At 40.8% G+C, this 13,827-nt stretch overlaps 1 protein-coding gene across 1 annotated transcript in view; it reads left to right on the top strand.

Moving 5' to 3' along the window:
• Positions 1–13,548, top strand: part of SPOCK1 (SPARC (osteonectin), cwcv and kazal like domains proteoglycan 1) — a 325,307-nt gene extending 311,759 nt beyond the window's left edge. Inside the window, exons 8-11 of the mRNA XM_069773050.1 lie at positions 1,788–2,009; positions 2,613–2,675; positions 7,895–8,032; positions 9,057–13,548. Of these exons, the coding sequence (XP_069629151.1) occupies positions 1,788–2,009; positions 2,613–2,675; positions 7,895–8,032; positions 9,057–9,247 (614 nt within the window). The 3' untranslated portion in view covers positions 9,248–13,548. The remainder of the gene's footprint in view (positions 1–1,787; positions 2,010–2,612; positions 2,676–7,894; positions 8,033–9,056) is intronic.
• The last annotated feature ends 279 nt before the right edge of the window (positions 13,549–13,827 follow it).

Below are 13,827 nucleotides of genomic sequence, written 5' to 3'. Positions count from 1 at the left end.
TTCTTCAGATGAATAAAATAATTGAAGTCAATAGTCCTAATTGCTTCAGCAAGGCAAGCAGGCTTCCTCCCTACATCTATTCACATGGCCTTTTTCTTTTTCACTGTGCTCAAACTCGATTAGATAATGTTAGAGGAGATAACAGCACAAAAATGTGATGAAATGTTCAGCATGATTTCTCTCTTCCCTGCCTGAGCTGCCTCTAGCCCTGAGGAAATGGTGTTACCTTCTTCCTTTCTTAGAGAAACATGTATTATGAATGACATAAACCTTCCCATTAGTTAACCCTTCTGATTGTTCCTCCATGTCACTGACAACCTTCAGCTGCAGTTGCATACAAAAAGCATAGCTTCCAGAATAAAGCACTGCCCTCCTTCGGATTAATACTTAAAATAGCAGGTAGGCTGCAGAGCTTGGACAAACTGTCAGCATGATTCCAGCAACATCTCAGGTTTCACTTTAACAAAGCAGCATCGTGAAATGGGACTTGACATGTACAGCAAATAAGGCTAAGCTTGACCTCTTTCAGTGAAAGATGCAGCGAAAGGAAAAAGCCCATCAGGTTTCTCCACGTGGCCCATAGCAGAACGAACAGTGCACAGGCAGGTTATCGCACACAGCTGGAACAGCGGGAGCACGAGGAGCCCAGGGTGCATGATTCGGGTACCCTCTGTGCCTATAAATCCCCAGCCGATGTATGCGTGTTTCTGAGTCCTTGCTGAAACCAATATCCTTATCAGATTTATTAGTTCTGCATTGCAAATATACTTTCTTGCATCATAGATAAATAACATGGAAATTAGTCTGTATTTGTACCAAGCATTGAAAAATACAGTGACAGTATGCATTTATAATGCTCTGTCGTCTTTGTGAAAGAAGGCACGGCCACTGTTTTTGTGGGGACTGCAGAATACTGGAACATGTATCTCATATACATCGTGGGTATCTATATGCATGACTTGGTCTTTCTGTGATAACCGCTGCTGCTGCTGCAGTCTTTTAAGGAACTGGGCTATTAAAATGAATGATGATGATGGTTTCCAAAGCGCTGGAAGAGCAGAATCCTGTATTGCTGCACAACGCTGGAGGCCGCAAGAAGGAATAGTGCTGGTGTGGCATGCAAGAGCGTATGCAGCTCTCTGGAGCTGCCAGCTGAAGCAGTGCCGTTCTTCAGCGTGGTGCAAGCAAAAGAGACGCTTCGTCCCTTCTCTCCCCCTGTCTCCCCCAGACAGCTCGCAATCCAGATCAAAGCATCTTGTTGTCCACCACAGGAGGCAGGGCTTTGAAGAGTGAAAACCTAGGATGGGAGGTGGGAGGTGAGAGCACTGTAGGAAAGAATTTGATCAGGGAACTAGAAACAGGTCTGGGAAACAGGATTTAGATCGCGTTCAGGCTCAGTCTAGTTTGAAAATACAGCGGATGCAGCCTTTTCTCATCATATTTCAGTTTCTTGGAACAAGGCCAACCCACTTGGACTGAGGACAGAAAAAAAAAGTGAGAATTTTCTGAGTAGAAATAACTTTGAATTACAGTAATCGGCTATGAATCTCAACCCTCCCCACCCCACAGCTCCTAAAGAGTGTCAGTAGTGCTCTAGTCTGTAGCTGTGCTTGGGTTTTAAGCTTTACACAATCAGCTCAGTCTTAGAATTTTATTCTGCTTTGGGCAAATCAGGTTAATGTTCAGAGTCCAGCCAAAAAATATTAGCAAGGCTTCAGCTTAGCAATGATTTCTGTGCAGTGAGCGTGCTGGGGTTCAGCTGGAGATATTTGCCTATCTTCTTACAGGATTTGACACCAGCATACTACCAATCTGTAAGGATTCCTTAGGCTGGATGTTCAACAAACTTGACATGAACTATGACCTGCTGCTGGATCCCTCGGAGATCAGTGCCATTTATCTGGATAAGTATGAGCCATGCGTCAAGCCTCTCTTCAACTCTTGCGACTCCTTCAAAGACGGAAAGCTTTCAAACAACGAGTGGTGCTACTGCTTCCAGAAGCCGGGCGGTGAGTTGTGCAATTTGCAGTACAAAGAGAAGTTGTTTGGGTCTCCCTGCGTTTCAGGTTTGATTGACCTGCTTATAGAGGTAGTTTGGTAATTGGCAGTCAGCGGCCTTAAAAAGCTCTTTTCTCCAGCGCTGGTGTGAAAGGGCATTGTGTAACAGTGTTTAATGTGACAGACAAACTACATTAATATCCCTTGATCATTAAAACAAACAAAGAAGTAGTAAGTGCCAGTGCACACAGTCTAGAAATAAGCTCTATTGCTGATAGAAAGCTCAAGAAGTTACCCTTTATTAATGCAAAAATTAGTCAATTAGCAAATCATAAATAAGAGCTGGCATTATGTCAGTTGGGTGAAAAGAGAGGAAAAAATGGTTTAACAATGAAAATGGCCCCCAAACACTATTCTCAACTACAGTGTGTTGCTTTTTTTTTTTAATTAGTGGAGCTAATGACATAAATTTGTTTTGCAGTACAGTACCAGCATATGGGCTTCTTTCGTTCCCAGGTGTACAGTAGTCTACATTTCATGTCAGTAGTGAAGCCAGTCATTACAGAGTCTGTCCCGTACCATCTGGAAACTGATTCTCATACATTATATTTTAGGTCTTCCTTGCCAGAATGAAATGAATAGAATTCAAAAGCTAAGTAGAGGGAAGAGTCTGTTGGGTAAGTTTGATTACTTGCTATTCATTTACTCAACTAATTAAAGCTTCTGTGATTATTGTAACTTTATATGCAGTAATGGTTTTTCAATTAGAGACTAATGTTTTGAGTCAGGAATATGCACCACAGAGTGTAGGCCTGACACTATGAAATTAAACAAATAATGAGATAGCAACGTACAGAACAGGTGTCAGTGTGGCAATGGGTTCAGAACTAATTTACAGCTCTCCAGAAATGCAAAGCCTTGTTCTGCACAGAGCTCAGTACTGCCTTCATCACCTCGTAGGTCAGAATAAGTACGGAGGCTGCTTGATAGTCAAGCCTCCCATTTTTTAAGGGAGACTGAAGGTGCCACAGACCATAACCAATGGGTTCACGTCTTCTTCCAGTTATGGTGTAATGCATGCATTCCTTGGGCTTCGGTTTTGCCTAATCACCCTTAAAAATACTTCAGTATATTCTGTGTGTATGGAAACGGGAATTCATTTCATCTCATTTTAGGCAGCCCTGCCAGATGCTCTGTGCGGTAAGATGTGATAATGCCTGCCCTTCTCTCTACTGACTATTGGGGCACTGAACTGATTGAAAACTTACACTGCTCTGATGCATATCTAAAATTAGGTGAAATAAATCCCCATATGGCATTTTGCCATTTAATTGCTAAAAAATAGGGTTGTTGAACTGAGTAAATTTAAGGTAACTGATTCCATACCCTAAAATCACAGAGTATTCTGTAGCCTAGCATTTATGTGGTGGTATCTTATTGAAACTTCTGTCCTAGTGCATTTGTGTACCTAGAGCCAAAGCATGTGAGGCATACCGGTACAGATTAAAGTCTCTGTTTACAGCAAGCACTGCATTTCACCCTTGAAGAGTCTGGCTTACCTCAGACCCGGGCTGTCGGGCCCATCATCGCGGACCCGTGTCAGGTTCTTACAGCATCACTAGCTGCAGCACAGAGCATGCACGTCAGCTCTGCTGCAATGCTTCTCAGATTGCACTCTGCTTCTCAGGTTGCTCTCAGGTTTTAGTCTGATTAGCCGACCCTACAAACAGAGCTTCTGCAAAGCTCATCTTTGCCAAACCCTGCCATTTCCCAATGCTGCTGCCATTTGGACGCAAGGTTCAGGTACCTTACGAACAATCCCAACCTGGATTTGTTGGTTTAAACTAAGAATAAACATTCCCAAAGGCCATAGGCACTATGGTTTAGTTCCATCATCCTTTCATAGCAAGTTCACATAAAGATTAAGATGTTTCAGAGTTACAGCTCCTGCTGTTCATAGCTGTGGGAGCAAAGGGAGGATTGATCACTCAGTTGTATGTATGCTCCGTTCAGTAAATATTTTGCATTTGCGTTCAAATGCATGTTGTGGCAGAGGAAGTCACCGTGTTCTCTGTCTCATGGGTGTCATGATTTTCAAAGCCACCTAAAAGAATAAGAAGCCCAGTTCCTAATAGATAGCTTTGGCTATCCTATATTTATTTTATGCTTTGCTGTTATTTGCTATATGCAATAAATGTCATCTAGGTTGAAACATAAGTGGTTTGTTCCAGTGTGCAGGGAAAAATGATGGCTGTATTGCAGGTAGTACAACATGCAGGCAGTTGTAGCACATGTCACTGGGATCTGATCACAATAGCAGGAGTAAAATGACAAAGTAAAAGCACTAAGAATGGTCCCTTACCACAAATAACTTCTAGTCAACTGTATTAAAAAAAGTGAAGGATGAAAGTGGCTAAGCTCAACAAATCAAGACGTGTCAGGCATAGGTTGTTCCACAAGCTAGAAAATTATAATATAGAGAGGAACTCTTTGCTTCACCTACCTTGAAAGTCTGCCTGCATAATGGCACCTGTCTGTAAGATTTTAATCTGATCTCATAGCTATTTATACAGCGGAAAACATTGTCTTTTCTCTTCACTGACTGAAAAATCATGCAAATGGAAACCAAAACATACACGTGACAAAAAACACACTTGTAGCAACAATAAAGATTGAAAAGAGAGATGAATATTTTCAGAGAAACTAACCTTTAATTATTCTCTTTCCTCCTCTGTCCCTGACATACAGAGCACAGCATTTACAGTCTGGGCAGTACGCATGAAAAAGATTTCTGTTAACTTGTATCTATTGATAAAAAATGATGACTTCTGATATTTTGTTCTCTATATATTTTTCAAAACACATGACAGTTGCAACAAAGTACTTCAAAGCCATTGCCATTAGATATGTTGAATTTGGAGGCTTTCAAATAAAGTCTAGCATCCCAGGGGACTGAATTAAAAAGTAAACAGCACTATTCATCTTTTCCTACCAGATTTATCTAGAGTACAATTAACTGCAGAGAGTGTACTTTTAGAACATACAACTGTGCAGCCTGATAATGCTTCTCCCACATCACTAAGGTAATAAATTTCTACTCCCGTCACTATTTTCTTCTGTATCAGCCCTGTGAATTCAGCTAATATAATAGCTAATACAAGGAGCTTTATGCTGGCTAGCACTTAATTCTGTCAGGCTTTTACCTGTGTGCTTCACTATCTTTAGCATATAATTATTCTCCCCATGTCCTCTGAGGAAGGGGAGCATTATATAGATAAGGAAATGATGCAAAAAAAAGAAAAAGAGAGATAGGTCTGGATCCGTAAAGAGGATATAGGTGCAACAGTGCTGTTCAAGTTTGCATGGAATACTTACATACTCCATGGGACAAAGGGAGATGAGGGAAGCAGGATTCACTAGCTTGAGGCAGTTCAGTGGGGAGTGACTAACATTTTGTAGTGCTTAATAGCAAAGCTGGTCCACCAGGGATCCCCTCCACACTTGTGGGGAAGCACGGCCTGTGCAAGAACCTCTGGAGAGGAAAATTCCTTTCTCCTTCCAAAGTCTGCAGATGTTGTCTGATGCCAGACCAAATTATGAGGTGCAAGAGTTCCACTAAATGGGCTGTGTGGATGCCATGCTCCAGACTAGCAGAGCTTGTAGCCAGAGCTTATTTCTAATGAACGCAGGGGCTGATTTGTGTAGGATTTACAGGACGAATCACCACGCTGTGCAACACTTGCTCTCAGTGACTCGCGATCCTCACCAGATTATCACCTGCACCTGACACATTGGAGAGGACATGCTGTAATCTTCCCTCTGATGGTTGGCAAATACTGTGACATTAGTATGCGTAGCTAAATATTTAAAGCTCCAGTGTTACATACAAATTGGCACAAATTTCCTATGCAGAAGGAAAAGTACCTTCTACTCTTCGCTGTGACCCAAAGTGTGAATCCTTTCCACGCACAGTTATGTTGGCAGTGAGCCTGGGCCATAATTTATTTTTAAATCTATGGCTTTTACAGGCAGTGTGGAACTTTTTAGTACCTTAGAAGAAACACAGTGAAACTATGCAAAAAGGCCTGTTTCAAAGAAGGGAAAGGTTGCATTGCCTAAGGAAAAGAGAAAGCATGAGACAGTTTAAAATGCAGAGGCTGCTCTCTGCTCACCCTGTAATGCCACCGAGGTTCCCCCTTTGGTTCTTCCCTGGAGCCAGATGCTCATCTGATGTAACAGGGGAGCTCCAGTGGCACGGGTACAGCTACGCTGAGTTACACCAGCTCAAAATCAGCACCTGAGCGCTTTTCCCAAGCTTGTGTATAGTCTGATAAACACCTGGAGTGCTTAACAGAGAGAGGACAGGAGCATAAATATGAAAAAAAGAAATTCTCAATCAATGTTGAAATAAAGGATTGAACAGTGAGTAAAAACCTACAAAAGCAAATACACGTACATGTTTATTAGAACTATTTTTTTTATAAATAGTGAAAATGGGTCTTTGGTAGTCATCGGTATCCTTACATTTGTATGTGAACATAATGGTGGTACTTTTAAGCAAATCTGCTATAAGATCATGCTTTGAAGTTGTTTAAAATACTTTCACTAATGGATGTGAAGTGGTCTCCAAAACTGATCCCATATACAAAGATTTCTACAGATGTTCAAAGATTTCTGCTCTCATCTTCCACACCTACATTAGTGGCACTCAAACATTAGGTAAGATCTGCAGGGCGATGAGTTTGGAAATTCAAGGATTCACTTTATATAGATGTGCCTGTGTGTGTATGAGACTGAGTGACTTCCCCTTTTATGTCTTTCTTTTATATAGGAAATTTCATGACATTTGGGCAGCACCTTCTCATTCATTTTTTCTGTGAGAAATAGTGGACATAGCCCCTTTGACACATGAACTGTCTGAAGAGGTGCTATACACATGGAACTAGTTAAGAAACTTACTGCATGACCAGTAAATCACTGGTATCTTTGACAAAGGAGAAAAATACTTTCTCAAAAATTATTTGAGACATGAAATTTGGGGGCAAGGGTGAGTTTCTGCCATGTTTCAAATTGAAGCAATTGGCAAAGAAGGGAAAATGACTGTATTGACCTCCCCTGGGAATAAAGCTAACTCATCTTGAAGGACAAGAGGGCTTTTCATATTGAAGTACATTTGCTGTATCTGCTGAAAATGGTGGGAACAATAAAACGGGTTTCTCCCGAGAGCTTCCCTGTCTGCAGAAACCAGAATAAACCACACACTACAAAGCTGAACTATATTGGGTTTATTGTGAGACAAATCTTGGGCTTCAAATCCAAAGACTTACTGACTTCAAATCCTGTTGTCCCTCTCTGTAAAGCTTATGCATTACTTCTCCTTTTGTACATGGGAACACTCAGTAAGTCGAAAGTTGTGCTTGAGATTAGTATGAATAGCAAGCAGATGGCAGATACCTTCCAGGGATAATTAGTGTTGTGGAAGGACTTATATGATAAACACTGAAGGAGTGCAAATGGAAGGCAAATGCAGAATTAATGAAGTTGGGGTAGTAATCCAGTTGGGAAGAAAAGTTTAAAACCAGGAGTTAAACCTGAAAGGGGCTCTGCGGGAATATTAATCATTCAGGGGCAGACTGAACCTATCTTTAGTACCGTATGCCATCACCCTCCATGTGCTATATATGCACAAACATTTATGCACTGTGCAGTGAACAGGGTGGCCAAAAATAATCATATATAATTTCTGCTCCCTTTTAGGTACCAGATAATCCCATGTATTTTCTTGCCAACATTGTAAAGATCTTCATGTAAATAAGTGACACGTTCATAATACTCTATGTACCTGCTTGCTCCTACAGAGGCTTGCATTACTGATTATACCTTATATTTTATTCAGGTGTTTTCATCCCACGGTGCAATGAAGAAGGTTATTACAAAGCCACTCAGTGCCATGGCAGCACAGGGCAGTGCTGGTGTGTTGATAAGTACGGGAATGAGATAGCTGGCTCAAGAAAGCAAGGGACAGTTAGTTGTGGTGAGTAATGATGCGCTTTCCTCGGACAACAAAGGCATTAACACTGTTGTAAGCCCTGCCATTGCTGTACGACGGAGTATGATAACAAAAATGACAACAGGGAAACATGACTACCAGTGTTTAAAGTGTTCCTGTATTTTCCCATTCAGACTACAAATGGGGCCCTTATATATGTATTGGTCCTTTGGACTGGGGGGGTGCAGAAGAAGTTAAAAGGCAGTAACCACTGATAAGAAGCTATTTTTGCTAGCAGCCTGGAAAATTTAATTGAGATATTAAAATTAAGGCTATGGGTTTGCTATGCATGGTTATTAAATATATTGTTCTGTATACTCTGGAACACACATTTACTGGGACTTCATGAAAAATGTCTTTCCAGACAAAGGAAGGCCTAAACGTGTAAAATTTTATAAATTAACAACCACGCCCAATAAAATTCCTGACAAGACAATATTATATAGATATGTGAAATCACCAAATAGCTGTTACACCTAGGCAACCAAGATTTCAGCCACATTCCTTCAGAGAGCCACAGCGATGGTTGTGGATGCAACTTTCTTCTGCGAGAAAGAACAGAAAAGACAGATACCTAGAAGGTCTGAGAGGCCCAGAATCACATCACAGATGTTAAGCTCAACAGCTACATTTGCAGAGCATGGTTTATCCACTCATATAAAATCAATTTGTGGAATATTTTTAGCCTGGTTTACAGAGTTGTGATGGGATGAAAGTATTTACAAACAAGTAATGATTGCATGCCTGTGAACTGAGACTCTCAAGTTGAGTCTCTAGGAGGAGGGCGATGCATAGTTTTTCATGCAAGTAAATTTTTCAGAGTAAATTGATATATATTTATCCCAGTTCAGGATGAAAATTGAAATTTAGAGGTTGTTTCATGAATAGCTGAACTGATGAATTTAGAAAGTCACATTGCAAATGACAGTGGCTTGAATGACAAAGGTAGTGATGAACGAGGGATTTGGTGTCATGTGAGGGAATGACCTTTCTTGCTCACCTGTTTCAGAAGAAGAGCAAGAAACCTCAGGGGATTTTGGCAGTGGTGGATCTGTTGTATTGTTGGATGATTTGGAAGAGGAACCTGAAGCAGCAAAAAGAGACAAAGAAGGGAAACTGAAGATACATGTAAGAGCAGCTAATGAAGATGATGAAGATGAAGATGATGATAAGGATGATGAAATTGGTTATATATGGTAGTGCCCATCATAATGAGGACTCACGTTTTGCACAATATTGCAAGTCACATCATATCTCTGCAATTGTATCTGAGAGTACCTGGCACAAATATTCCCTCTCTACTGAATTTAATTTTGTATAGTCCGTTTAATTTGGAAGACAACTTTTTTTCCCAGCAAGGACTGTTTGGAATACAACTTCTGTTCAGTTGGTTTGGGGGATTTTTGTTCTATTAATGGGGGCAATGAGTTTTGTTTCAAAAACATTTCATGTCTTAATCCTCACTCACACAGCTTATGAAATATATCCTGTGAAAGAAGAATCGCAGAAGGGGCTCAACAAACCAATACAAGGCTTAGAAGCCCTTCTCATGTTAGAGAATTTGCGTCATAAATTGTTACCTGGGTCATATCAGAAACAGTTATTTTTCTTTTATGAAGAAGGAAAAGTAGGTGCCTCATTTTCTAGTTCATATTTGTTATGTTCCAGTAATAAGTAATCAGTCTCTTTGGATAGTGACTTCTGGCTGCTCAGCACCAGGGGTTTAATCCAGAAATAAACCCACTGGTGGGATTTTCTCTTCCTTACATTCTCCGAGAATGAGTCCAACAGGCTTAGTCCAGCCCACACTGAAGGCAAAGCTCCCACCAGAGCATAGATCAGCTCACTGACACTTTATTTGGTTAAGGAACACGGCCTTGATCTTAAGAGCTGCTGAGAACCTGCAGCTATCATGGAGCAAGCCCTACAGGCAGGGAACAGACTCCATCTGCCTTTCAAAGTGTTTAAGGAAAAAGTGTTTTCTGAATTTGTAGCATCATAACCACCTCCATAGCTGTTCCTCAGCTTCTGTCTGAACTCATTTTGCACTAAGAGTTGCACTAACATCGTGCAGGCAGCCTCCGCTTCTTGCTCACACACTATGGATCTGCCTGTTCTTCATTTACTCTTAGCAATGCCTCATTCCAAAATTATAAAGCTGTCAAAGACACTAACCATCAAAAGTAATAAGCTGTCATTTCTTTAATTTAAATAGTTAATATTTATTTGGCCTGTTTAAAAAAGCAACTTCAAGTGGCCGTGTTTCAAAAGCATAACCCCTTTGCTCAGTGTGACAAGCTACACACTCGTAATACACACACGTAAAAGAGAATAGTATTAAAATACAATCTGTGATTCCCTCAGCATCTCCCGTATATTCATCAATCTTCAGTTGTATCACAGCATATTGACATTAAATTATTTGCTGTATCCTTTCCCACTGCAGTTCTCTGATGCAGTAATGTACTGTGGTGACCTGTTATTATTTCTGCTGTTTTCAGAAACAGTAAGGGGTACCTTAACCCCACTCTTGCGTTAGGATGCAGATGTAAGTATTTTAGCAGTGCCTGTGATTTGCCTGTGAGTTATTTTGCAGAACGAAAAATGTGCTTGTTACACAGAAAACTAATTAGATCGAATCTTTTTTTCCTCTCAGTTAGTGTGGGAAATAGAGGTGGAGACAGTGTGCAGTCAAAGCATGGCTGGTTATATATTTGCTCAAAAGCAGGAAAATACCATGCTGGTTGGCAGAAGTCAGGTTTTTTAGGGTCACTGGCCCAAGGGCTGTGGTCCTCAGCCCTCTGCAAAGTCAGTGCCCACTGCAGAGCCTGGCAGGGCTCCGCAGCCCCTCTCCCCCTCTGCGTAGGACCTCTGCTTTCAGACGTGATCCCAAGAGCAGTAGAGAAGAGGAGCTCCTTTCAGACACCATGTGTTGCAGGGGCTCAGTTGTTCTCTCCTCTTTCATTTCCTATTTATCTAGATGACCTGAGAACAAAGAGCAAGCCTGCGTAATTGTTATTAATGCAGAAGGACGTGTAAAATTGTGAGGAATTTGTTGTGTGTTGTTTCACGCCCCCGCATCCTCCCAAAAATCTGCCATCGCAGTCGTTTGCAAAAGGCCTGTAATCTGCCCAGCCTCAAATCCCTTTGGTTTTCCTATAGCTTTTGAAAATTTATTTTAAAATCATTGTCCGTGAGCTGCACAGCGCGCGCGCACACACACACACGCTGTTTCTACTTACCTTTCAGAGAAAATGATGCTGAGTCGCAAGAGGAACAGATACAACCAGCATTTCTGCTTCCCTAAATAGTATGATTTTGTGAGAAGCAATTGAACACCATCAGTAGCTTGCTTCTTGAACATCATGGCTTGTTTCCTTCTGGTATTTTATTAATTAAACCCACACCCTCTGGGTCTAGTTCTGCTGTCCTGTGTGGGACCTGCCTAAGGCACAGAGTTATCATTTCACTCTGACATAAAACTGAGGTCCAGAATCAGTAGAGTTATGCTTATCTTCCTGACTGGACTCATTCTCCGCACACAACTAGTGTTTTCTGCTGTCCTGTGTCCCTTTGCAACGACTTAGCCTGGAACTATGCCTTACTTCAAAGGCCACAGAGTAAATCCCTTCTCCTGCCCAGCAGCTCCAGGGTCCAAGGTTGCAGCCCTTCTGTGTCACGTGCAAACATGCAAGATGCTTAAATAAAAGCTGTTAAATAAGCCTTTAAAAGTGAATATGGACATCTTTCAGTTTGCATGAGCAGACTTGCCACCACCATCCATTCCTCAACACCCCTGATCCTCTCCTAGCTGTAATCTCTCACGTGCAACTAACCCAAATCGGAGCTGGCAGGTTTTATAGCTTTCTCTTAAACTAGAAAACAATTACTGTCCACACACACACACACGGTTTAAGCCCGCTGGCCTGGATTCAGGAAAACACCCCCGGCCAGGCGATCGTTCAGTCACCTGCTTCAGTTGTTCAGATGTTCTTCTGAATCAGGGCCAGCATTGGAAAAATGCCATTTTATTGACTAGTTCCGCCGGGTACGACTACAAGAGTTTAAAGAGAGTAGTGTCACATCGCAAGGGGTCACAGCCTAGTCAGGAACAGGGCAGACAGGCTGTCGTGCTTGGAAGGGCAGCTCAGACTGTGGATTGCTTTAAGAGCAAGTTCCCAAATACCACAAAGTTATTTAGCAAAGCCCTTTTGTGATCCACTGGCATCCTCCAGGGGTTGGGGGATCTGCAGCCTATATATACATATGTATATACATGTGTGTCTGTATATATACATTTATATACATATATGTGTGTGCATACGTGTGTGCGTGTGTCCAATTTGGGAAGATGCATTAAGAAAATGTTTTATTTCTTTAAAAGAAACCAGCGATTCTACCAAGAACCAGTTCTCTTCCAGATCAAGCCCCTTCCATTCGTCATGCTTTGTAAAGGATTTAATTTGCTTCCAGCTTAATTTAATTCCTTTTTTTTTTTTTTTTTTTTGCAAAGCAGGACTTCTCATCTGCATCCAGTCATTGACCTTCCAAACATTTTCTCATTGGTGAAAAATGGAATCAGAGTTGTCCCATTCTTTGAGAGACGCAAACCAATTTTTAATCTCATTTTCTTTTCATATTAGAGACTATGAAATACTGTTAGGCATTGCTTTATGTTTCAAGGTGTCCTTTTAACTACTGTGGTTAAATCAAAATCTCCTTGAGTTCAGATTTCAGCACAGTTGGGTTTTTTGGGTCATTACTGGCCTTTGCTGTGAATGCAAAGAATCCTTTTCCTTTTCTTTGCCTTTTTTTAAGCTATTCTGTACTATCATTTTAAACCATTTGAAGTGTTTATTTAATATTTATTCTACAGTTTATATTGAAAATGTAAAGTTTATATTTAAAACAACACTGTTTGTTAGTGAATGCTTCTCTCCACCTCTCCAGCCTAGTCTGTTAGTCTCAGTGTACATTTCTGGCATGGGAATATTTTGATATTAGGAGTTTTGTAGCATTTTTCCCCTCAAGCAGCAAATGACATAGATCTAAGGTCCCCACTTGGTACAGACCACCAGATCGCTCAAGCTTAGCTTCCTACATTTGTTGGCTTCTATTGCAGTCCCTTCTGTATGCCATTCAAGTTCCTTTAATACATAGACTGCTTTGTACAGTTACTATACATCAAAAAGCCCTTTCTACAGTAGGTGGGTTTTGGTCTTTTTATACTTTTCTCAATGCTGTTGATGTCCATTACTGTTAAACGTGTAGATCAGTGAGGAGAGATCCAAATATTACGTGTTTCAGTTTGATGTCCCTACTGTAGATGGATGTAGACTATCATAGTGAGTAGAATTGCATAGTAAATTCTGAATGCTTTTTCCATAAGGAATTAAGTGGAATGTGAGCATTTTGCTATCTTTGGTTAACTGTAAATGCTTAACTGTAGTCTGAAATAGTTGCATTTTTGTCTGTCTCAATAAATTTTAATTTGTCTGCGACTCCTTATTGCCTGTCCTGAATTTTATTAAACTTTGGGGATCAAAAATACTGCAGTACCTTGAGTCAGCATTTAATCATGCATGGAAATGGACGGTCTTTTATATTTGGGTTATACCTTATACCTCTGTTCAATGTCAGCTGTAATCTGTGAAGTTAATGTAAGGTCTCTAGAAAGCTATATTTTAAAGGCAGAAATGAAACCAAACTGAAGGTAATAACTGTACCAAAACCAGAACTTTTCAAATTACATGAAAATTGATTTTTAATGAACTAGCAGG

Source organism: Haliaeetus albicilla, chromosome 27 (assembly GCF_947461875.1).
Source record: "Haliaeetus albicilla chromosome 27, bHalAlb1.1, whole genome shotgun sequence".
NCBI lineage: Eukaryota > Metazoa > Chordata > Aves > Accipitriformes > Accipitridae > Haliaeetus > Haliaeetus albicilla.
The sequence above is the reverse complement of the archived record's forward strand: the minus strand, read 5'-3'. Positions and strand labels throughout refer to the sequence as shown.